This window comes from Helianthus annuus, chromosome 3, assembly GCF_002127325.2.
Source record: "Helianthus annuus cultivar XRQ/B chromosome 3, HanXRQr2.0-SUNRISE, whole genome shotgun sequence".
Classification (NCBI taxonomy): Eukaryota; Viridiplantae; Streptophyta; class Magnoliopsida; order Asterales; family Asteraceae; genus Helianthus; species Helianthus annuus.
The window spans coordinates 89,076,632-89,087,130 of NC_035435.2; the positions used below are offsets into that span (position 1 = coordinate 89,076,632).

A 10,499-nucleotide genomic window follows, 5' to 3' on the forward strand; every position below is an offset into this window, starting at 1 on the left:
ATAGTGGGATAGTGGTGATGGTTTTTTCTTAGTTGCACTTAATTATTTTGTTTACTTAACATTGTAACCGTAAGGCTATAAAGCCATAGATATTTAGATTATGGGAGGAATGAAAAATATTGAAAAAAGAGTTATCTCAAAGTCTTGCTTCTTTGGTATTTTCTTTTGAGGTTAATCCACTCAACGGATTATTTATCCCAAATCCGATTGGTACATACCAATTGGTATCAGAGCCGCCGTGATCCCTCTTCGAACCTATGGCTGCTCAAAATCTATCCAAACCTGAGTTCCGTCAATGGAGGGAATCCTTTGCGAGACTCGAGTCCCGGTTTGAAACGGTCTTCGCTGAGCTCCGATCAACTCGAACCGTGTTCGAATCCTGCCACACCCCTAGACCTCCACCACCTGTTTCCGCTACTGCACCACCAGCCGTGTCACCTGCTCCCGCCACACCACCTCAAAGTGTTGCCTGCCCACCAACAAAAACCACACCAGCCACCAAACTACCACTTTCACACGTGTCTTTTGTGACCACCAAACCAACACCATCTACTGAAAACATTGCACCTTCGAACCTACAGATTACACCGTCCACAATTTCGTCTCGTGTCTTCCGCCCTCCGCCATGCCAACACAACCAAAACTTGCAAAAGGGCAACGAAACAACGAGAGAAGACGTAGCCGATAAACGCGACTGGCACCCGCCTTGGCGCCCCGTTGTGACTGCTCCGAACGCGGTTGGAAGACTGGATTGGCGCCCACCATGGAATTCGCTCATATTGTGCCTGGAATTTTCAACCTTGCGGACAAGGTTTCTTCAAGGGGAAGGGAATGATGTGTGCCATTCCATTCACACTACTGTCCTACATTCCATGAATATTCCCTATTATTTGGCATATTCCTTTTAATTGTTTGTTAGTTATTATTAGTGGGGAGGTAGTTTTATATTTCTTTGTAAGCCTATAAGTAGGCAAGTATTTTATGAATGAAAATCTAGAGGTTATCTCAAGTCTTGCATCTTACTAATTTCTTTTGAGTTTGATCCACTCAACGGATTATCTATCAACCGATTGGTACATAACAACAACTTTCAGAAATTGTAAGGGAACCTAGTTTCAGATCATAAGATGATTATTTTTTTGTCCGTACATCTTGAGGTTGGGGATGCCAAGGGCGAATTGGGTTTCATTTCTGATGGTTTTTCTTGAACCATAAGACAAGTGGTGAGCATTTTCTACTTATATTAAAATGTAATTACTTCTTTTGTCACTTTCAATAACAAACAAAAGAGAGTTTTAAAAAAAGGCCGAGGAACGAGAAAGCATTTACTGAAGTTGCTGTCGGGCTAATTGGGTTTGTTTGTGGGACATGGATTCATGAGTCAGCAGGTTCATTTTATCGTGATTATAAGTCAGTATAATCTCCGGCTTCGTTGTTTGTTCATGTTAGCTCTAAGTATGTTAAATGCAGCATGTTAGTTGGCTTTATCTTTTTTTTGTAGTTGTGTTTGGTATTAAAAAGAATATATTAGTTAGGGTTGATTGTGTTTGGTATATTAGATAGAATATCTTAGATAGGTTTATTGTGATTTTGTTGATATGGCTGTGTGCAGAGATTAGAAAGGTGAGTAGATGCTAGGTCACGGATGCTTCTATAAAAGAACAAAGCTATCAACATCGTAAGTCACTTACTCATTAGTGGAATCTATAGGTCACAACTGATTTTTCTTACATGTTACGCTAGTGATTTGGGTTGATTTTGTTTAAACTCGGGTACACACTAATTTCTCGATCAGGATTGCGAACCCATGGCGCTCGGGTCCCTTTTATACCCGATTGAGTTTTAAATAACTGATGAATGTTGAGTTTTGCGCAATGCCTTTGGGTTTGTTTTCTACTTATCTCACTGATTTTTTTTTGTTGATTTTTTCATATATCATTAACCTTAAAAGGGTCGTATTTTCTACTTTTCTTTAGATTACACAAGTTCTTGTTGCAACCTCGAGGTTTTAAACCGCTTGCAAGTAGTGGTACCGAGAATACAGATAAGGCGTGTCCCTTGAAAGTAAAGAAAGTGATTGGAAAGATTAAGGTTGAAGGTATGGTATTTAACTCATTTTATTAAAATTAATCGTCTTTTTAACTTTAATGATACAAAAATATTATGTACTTTATTAACTCAAAGTCGATGTGCATTCGCGCATAATTTTGCAGTGAGAAAAGTAAGAATCATCCCACAAAGAAAACTCAAGGACACATACTCTCAGCTAAGTGCTATATATGTGCAAGCAAAGTTAACAAATTAGGAATCTCTTCATTCTCGCTTTCGTGTGAAGGTTTGTTCTTTACTTATGATAATAATCTAATAAGAAAAAAGAATTTTCAAATTTTCATAGGAAATTTAGAAAATGGTGTCCTGTTGCAGAACAGGTGACATGCTTATTGCAACTTAAAAGCTCTGAAGAACATATAGAAACGGAATCAACCTTAGGCATTTGTTTGAGGCCTGGAACCGGTGATTCCCATGACTTGTAAGTCCCCGTAAAATAAAAAAAGATAATTAAAAACTTACTAATTCGTCTGACACGTGTTAAAAATAGTTATATACTAACTTGTTAATCTTGTATGCGACATTAGTTTCCCGGAGAATCAAGCATATGCCCTTTTGCTAGAAGTGCAGGGTGAGAAGAGAATTATCCAGTGTCGTGCAGTTATTCCAGTTTCATCCTTACATGATAATCTTGTAAGTTTAAAGTACATTTGTCAGTATAAATGTAGTATATAAATGAAATTATCAATTTGATTTATGATAATATGGTACGCAGAATGATAGAATCAAATGGTGGCCAATTTATCATGAAGACAACGAATGCATAGGAAAGGTTCAGCTTTCCATCACCAGTACGGTTACATTCGATGAAACTACTCACCTCAAGGTTTGAAATCATAAATTTTTTTTCTAAGGTTTTTGCTCTTGATTGTTTCACAGTGTTAATTCTTTTCATAAATTCGACAGTGCGGGCCCATTGTGGAAACGCCTGCATACGATTTACTATTAGAGTCTGCCATGCGTGCACAATCGTTCCATGTGCGTAATTTATGCGTTGTTGAACCTTGGAAATGGTTGTTGACTGAGTTTTCTGATTATTATGGAGTTTCAGAATCGTACACTAAACTCAGGTACTTAAGAGTTCATTTTCCTTATTCACAACCTTTATGTTCTGCATTTGTATTAATTATCTCATCATCTTACAACAATTTTAGGCATCTTTCACTTGTAATGAATTTTTCTACACCTATAAAAGACTGCTTAGAGCTCATTTACGAACTAAAGCATCAGTTCTAAATGATGAATGTCGAGTTTTGCGCTTTTATACCCGATTTGAGTTTTAAATAACTGATACTTAGTTATAATATATATGTGTTTTGTTTTTGTAGGATGATCCCCTATGTGTTGCTGCCAAACAAGATGGGAAGATATTAGTCTCTAGTCTGTCGGTTGATCACAGTTTTGATGTCGGAGCGTCTATGGATACAACCTCGGTCACGATGATTATTTAACTCGCATGAAGATTGTGAAAGAGATTCACGAACACAATGAAGTTTTGAGTTTTTTTTCATACACTTGTTAGTTTATTTGGGTTATATGTTTGATCATTAGGTTTAGATCGACACTTATTAGCCATTTGGAATCTTTGAAAGATTGATTGAACTTTTCAATGAAGTGATTATTTTATGATTTCTACATTTTACAATTTTGTTTTATTTTTTAATGTAAATAAATGATAATTGTAATTAATTAAAATTAATATGATAAACGTCAATGGCATTTAATTTGATGTGATTTTTGTGGCAAAAAAATATGTGCCACTAAAAGCTGAAAAGTTTGTACTGGCAGATAAAAAAGTGCCACTGAAAGCTTAAAAACTTTGTGCGACACATTGAAAAGGTGCCACTAAAAGGCTTTAGCGTCAGCGCTTCTTGTGGCACTTTTTTTTGTGTGCCGCCCATTCTTACAAGGTTCTTTAGTGGCACTTTCTTGTTTTTCTGTGGCACTTTTTGCATGCCACTAGATGACATTTTTTTTTGTAGTGACCTCAGCCACTACCTTTGTTCCCAACACAGCCCATGGAAATAGAACCTAATCCAGGAGACCATGTTCCCATACCCACCTTCGACCCAAACGAAATCCTTAGAGTTCCAGCACCCCATCCTCCAAGTTATGACCCGTGGGAAGACGATCATAGGGATTATCGAGAACTTTACCCACAAGAGGAACACATACCAAACCCTGTAGCACCATACCCTAATCTTGACCCTCTAGATCCATATTGGAATAACGACCAGTATATTCGGGAAATCCTAGAAAACCCATACCCATATGAAGAACCGTTGCCCCAGTATCCTGACCCGATACCAGCACCACCACCACCCATGAGTACCGAAAACGTGCAGGAACTCCACACGTTTGGTGAGGAGTTATTATATGAGGGAGAAAGAATCAGACAAATAAGGGAAAGGCTCGTTTGGAAGTATGACGAGCGCAATATGCAGTATTGGATGAACCCTTAGTAACAACAGTAATAATATATATATATATATATATATATATATATATATATATATATATATATATATATATATATATATATATATATATATATATAAATAATCCAAAATCTACTGAAGCATAACTAGTAGTATAATTTCAATTCCAGTTACAGCTTGTAATATATAGATATATGAAATAGAGTAAATGTCGCAATACACGACGATTTTGATCAACCTGTTTGTGTTTGTATGATTGTTTGCATTAAATCTTGTTATGTGATATTAATATTTGGTAAATGTTTATAATCCAGATGGACAACGAAGTGAATCAAGAAAACCCGAATAACGATAATAACGGGAACCAATTAGATAAAAGTGCCATCCAACACATAGTGGCACAAGGGATTATAGACGCTATGCCATATATTATCAAAACGGTTAAGGAAGCAGAAAATGATAAAAGTAATAATGGAAGTAAACGACCACCTACTGAACCCAGTCACAGCGTAAACAATGGACCATTACTTCAATTGCCTATTCAAAAAAGGAGGAGAACCATGTCATATAGTTGTTCTTACAAAGAATTCTGGTCTTGTAAACCAATGGAATTCTTGGGCAATGAAGGAGCCATTGCAGCTCTACGCTGGATAGAAAAGACTGAATCAGTCTTAAAAATAAGCAAGTGTGCAGAGGAAGATAAAATCATGTTTGCTTCCAATCTTTTAAGAATGCCGCTCTAGAATGGTGGAACACTATTCTCCAGTCTAGGGGAAGTGACAGAGTCTATAATATGAAATGGACTGAGTTTAAGAACATGGATGAAAGGAAATTCTGTCCTCCCAATGAAAAAGAACAAATAGCTAATAAGTTCTTAAACCATAGAATGACTGGAGTAGAGTGTAAGGGTTACACCACCGTATTCTTCCAATATGCTAGAATTGTGCTAACCCAAGCTTCACCAGAACCAGTATTAATCTCCCGTTACATCTAGGGATTAATCAGTGAGATTAGACACGTAGTCAAGGCAGCTAAACTACAAACTATAGAAGAATCTGTAGAACTAGCCAATACCTTGACTGATGAACTAGTACGTACGCAAGAAGAAAACCAGAGGAAGAACCTAGCCCAAAAGAATACCCAGGAGTTGCACTACGGTAATTCCAACCGTGGGAAGAACGTAGGTTCTACTTCTGCACCTTATTGTAAGGCCTGCAAAAAGAAGTATTCAGGAAAATGCTCTACATACTGCAATTTCTGCAAGATACCAGGACACAAGGAAGAAGACTGAAGAAAGAAACCCAGCAATGGAGTATGCTTCAATTGTGGGGAAAAAGGGCATATCAAGCCGAATTGTCCGAAACTAGCTCCAGCCATGAACAACAAGACTACTAAGAATGCTAGAGCATTTGTTCTGACTGCAGAAGAAGCCAAGATGATTCCGAACGTGATTGCCGATACGTTTTTAGTTAATGATGTTTTTGCTAAAGTATTATTTGACTCTGGTGCAAACCAAAGTTTTATTAATACTTCGTTTTGAAAACTTCTCAATCAACCATTAACTAAACTCCAACAAGAATGCCTAGAAGAGACAGCAAATGGAGAATCCATTAAGATCACTGAAATCTTGCAGGGAGCAAGAATAGAAATTTTAAACCAAAATTTTATTGCTAATCTTTACCCAATGAATCTGGCTGGATTTGATATTGTGTTAGAAATGGATTAGTTAGTACCCAATAAAGCCAGTATTATGTGTGATCAAAAGTCAATAAAAGTAAATTCACCAAAGGGTGAAAATATCACTATTAAAGGAAATAAGCCATCTATATCCACGAAATTCATCTCTGTGATGAAAACAACAAGTTATGCAAGAAAACGGTCACTAGTGTATATGATTTCCATAATCATTAACACTAAAGGAAAGGAATTGATAGATATTCCCGTAGTATCTCAATTCTCAGATGTTTTTCCAGAAGAGCTACCTGGACAACCGCCAGACAGGGAAGTCAAATTCAGAATTCACATGCTACCAGGGACAGCACCGATTGCCAAGGCACCTTACCGTTTGGCACCCGCAGAGATGCAAGAACTGAAGAAACAGTTAGACGAACTTTTGGAAAAAAAGGATTCATACAGCCTAGTTCATCGCCGTGGGGAACACCAATCTTGTTTGTCAAGAAAAAGGACAGGTTAATGCGTATGTGCATTGATTACCGGGAACTAAACAAGGTCCCGATTAAAAACTGGTACCCATTACCGAGAATTGATGATTTGTTTGATCAATTGCAAGGAGCTCGATTCTTTTCTAAGATCAACTTACGCTCAGGATATCATCAATTAACGGTACATGAAGAGGACATTCCTAAAACCGTCTTCAGGACAAGGTATGGCCATTATGAATTTACCGTCATGCCATTTGGTTTAACCAATGCCCCAGCCGCATTTATGGACATGATGAACAGAATATGTAAACCATATCGGGATAAATTCATAATTGTCTTTATAGATGATATTCTCATTTACTCTAAGAGTAAAGAGAAACATGCAGCGCATCTGCATGCGCTCCTTACGTTATTAAGAAAAGAAAAGCTTTATGCAAAGTTTTCGAAATGTGAGTTTTGGTTAGAAGAACTGCAATTCCTTGGACATTTAGTAGATCATGAAGGAATTCATGTGGATCCCACAAAGATCGAGGCAATTACTAAATGGAAAACCCCTGAGTCACCAACAGAAGTAAGAAGTTTTCTAGGACTGGCCGGTTATTAGACGGTTTATCCGAGATTTCTCTAGAATAGCCATTCCCTTAACAAATTTGACTTGTAAATCTGTTAAGTTTGAATGGGGACTGAAACAGGAAGAAGCCTTTAGAATTCTTAAGCAAAAATTAACCAACACACCCATACTAGCGTTACCAGAAGGAACTGAAGATTTTGTAGTCTATTGTGACGCTTCTAAGTTAGGTTATGGAGGTGTGTTGATGCAACGCCAGAAAGTTATAGCCTATGCCTCTAGACAACTTAAGAATCATGAAGAGAATTATACAACCCGGGATCTAGAATTAGGAGCCATAATTTTTTCCCTTAAAATTTGGAGACATTACCTTTACGGTAGTAAGTTTACCGTTTTCACTGATCATAAAAGTTTAAGATATGTTTTTTGGCAGAAGGAGTTAAATATGAGACAGAGATGCTGGATGGAAATTCTTAGTGACTATGATTGTAATATCCAGTATCATGCATGAAAGGCTAATGTAGTAGCTGAGCTTTAAGTCGAAAGTATCATGAAAAGTCAAAAAGAGTACGTTCTCTAAAATTAAATCTGCAGATAGATTTAAATGAACAGATTAGAGAAGTACAGGAATCAGTAATCAAGGACGATACTGAAAAATTGAAAGGAATGATTAAGGAATTAGAACAAGGAACAGATGGAGTTTGGAGATTCCATAAGGAAAGAATTTGGATACCCAAACGAGGAAACCTACGCCACCGAATTTTAGAAGAAGCTATAAGTCTAAGTACACAATACATCCTGGAAGTAATAAAATGTATCAAGACTTAAGAAAGAATTTCTGGTGGATAGGAATGAAAAAGAATGTAGCAGCTTATGTTGCCAAGTGTCTAACCTGTTCACAGGTTAAAGCTGAACATCAGAAACCCTCAGGTTTATTACAGCAGTTAGAAATGCCAATATGGAAATGGGAATTGATAACAATGGATTTTGTTACAAAATTACCCAAGACACGAAAGGGTAATGATACAATTTGGGTGATTGTAGACAGATTGACCAAGTCTGCTCAATTCTTACAAATGAAGGAAACTTTCAATATGGAACTATTAGCCAAACTATATGTAAATGAAATAATTTCATTACATGGAATTCCTTTATCTATTGTTTCTGATAGAGATAACCGTTTTACTTCTCATTTTTGGACTAGTTTTCAAGAAGCAATGGGAACCGAGTTAAATCTAAGCACAGCTTATCATCCTCAAACGGATGACCAAAGCGAAAGGACAATTCAGACAATGGAAGATATGCTTAGAGCTTGTGTAATTGATTTCGAAGGAAATTGGGACGATCATTGTTGGGATTGGACCCTGCCAAAGGAACAGATAATAAAAGCCAAAACTGGATCAGGGCAGTGGATCCAGAATAAGCAGATGTTATGCATGCAAATCTCTCCCCTTGAAAGTGGTTTCAACATCTGCTGACCTCCTATCTGCTGATCATGCAAACTGCTGACCTACAACTGCTGATCAAGTCAAAGACTGTTGAAGAACTAAAGCTCTGCTGCTCAATCTACTGCCTTATTTCAAGCACTACTGATCATGACAAGTACAACTGGGTTCATAGCAGTGGAAGGATGCAACAGCTGTTTATGTCTACTTTATGTAATGTATTGTAATATCAGTAGTTAGCAAAGCAGTAGTTGTATAGATCAGTAGATAGAGTTTGTTAGTTTTTTAGATGTCACTTTCATGGTGACGTCAGCTGAGATGCCCAGTGGTTTGGACTGCCTATAAATGTAACAGTACTCTGTACTGTTACATTTGATTGACTGAGTGGGTTCTTCTCCTCAGGTCTAATCCTTTCATCTTGTGCAACCAACCCTGAAGTATCAGGCTGAGGGGGAGCTTAGTTTTGTAAGCATGCTTGTAATCATTTGCTTTGTAATCTAATCATTCAACTTAATGTAAAACATTTGTTTACCAAACTATTCTTTTCTTTGATTGTGTTTACAAAGTTTGTTTTCATTTCAGCTGCACTTAATCTTATTTTATATTCATTGATTTGTCAAAATTATACAAACAAGCACAATCATGAAAGCCTCCGATCCTAACAATTAGTATCAGAACTCGGACAATCAAATTCGATCTAAACAATCAATTTGACATAACAGTTTAGCTCAAAATTCATTGATACTAAGGTTGATTGTATTTTGTTGAAAAACAGAGTAACGAGAAATCATGTTCAAAATGATTATTCAGTCACTCTGTAAAACAACCAAGATGTCATAAGATTCACGAATTTCAACAATAAGTGATGTCATGCACAAATCACCCATAGTTTTCAGATCTGAAAACATATCTGGTAACTATGGTATGATTATCATCTTTCAAAATTGACTTCAACTGTTGTTATGAAATTTATGATGATCTCATCATGTTCAATGCTAAAATATGAACCTCAGATTAACAAAACCTATGTTCATATAAACATTAGTGTTTTGCTAACAAAGAAAGAGGGAAATAAAACTTTAGACATGAAATCTTATGTGTTAGAAAGGCAGGTTGAGAATCCTCAAAAGGACCTAATTAACTCTGTCAAAACACATTAAGAAAATCAGGGGTCAAAATTGTCAAAATCATACGTAATGTGAGCTTTGGTAATAAAACATGTACAAATGTGGCCAGATCTAAAAACATTACTGAAAAATGATTCTGGATTAAGTATCTCCTCAATAAAATCTCCCAGTAAGTATTTTCTGTACTTATGAATGGGAAGGGTAAAAAGGGAAGAAGAAATTGAACAAAAACTCAAAAGTGTGTTTATCTCAAAACTTTTGAAGTCAAAAGAAAAGAGTGTAAACATAAAACACTTTAGAGTCCAAAATTGGGGAAAGGAATGGTCATAAAACAATTGTGTGCATTCATTGATTCAGGGAAGTTCAGGTAAAAATAGTATCCCAGTGATTGAACTTAGAAGAGAACTTTGCAATCATTTGATAAGAAAATCCAAACAGTGGTTTTAAAAGCTTGAGAAAGATATGATTGTGAACTTATTCAAAGAATTACCAGATCCTTTTGATGTTGTTTCAAAAACATCCTTTATTTTTTAAGGTGTTTCTCTCTAATAAAACCGGATATATTATTCATTTTTTTATAATATATTTTTTTACTTTTACTCATTTTTAATAGTAAAAGTTTTCTCTCTGGTCAGGAGGTAATTTCCTTA

At 36.3% G+C, this 10,499-nt stretch overlaps 1 protein-coding gene across 1 annotated transcript; it reads left to right on the forward strand.

Annotated features, from left to right (window-relative positions):
* The first annotated feature begins 257 nt into the window (after positions 1-257).
* On the forward strand, positions 258-3,664 carry LOC110931527. Its single transcript, XM_035988083.1, has 8 exons — positions 258-836; positions 1,613-1,623; positions 2,214-2,335; positions 2,425-2,530; positions 2,637-2,742; positions 2,825-2,935; positions 3,016-3,179; positions 3,438-3,664. Exons 1-8 carry the CDS (start codon positions 258-260, stop codon positions 3,481-3,483), a joined length of 1,245 nt encoding a protein of 414 aa, XP_035843976.1. The 3' UTR covers positions 3,484-3,664.
* Positions 3,665-10,499: the final 6,835 nt, after the last annotated feature.

What these genes read in the sequence shown, in the direction of transcription:
- LOC110931527 (XM_035988083.1), top strand. Translation starts at nt 258, where the DNA reads ATGGCTGCTCAAAATCTATCCAAACCTGAGTTCCGTCAATGGAGGGAA. An exon ending in ATGAAACTACTCACCTCAAG is followed by an intron (nt 2,936 to 3,015) that starts GTTTGAAATCAT and finishes TAAATTCGACAG; the next exon opens with TGCGGGCCCATTGTGGAAAC. An exon ending in GAATCGTACACTAAACTCAG is followed by an intron (nt 3,180 to 3,437) that starts GTACTTAAGAGT and finishes TTGTTTTTGTAG; the next exon opens with GATGATCCCCTATGTGTTGC.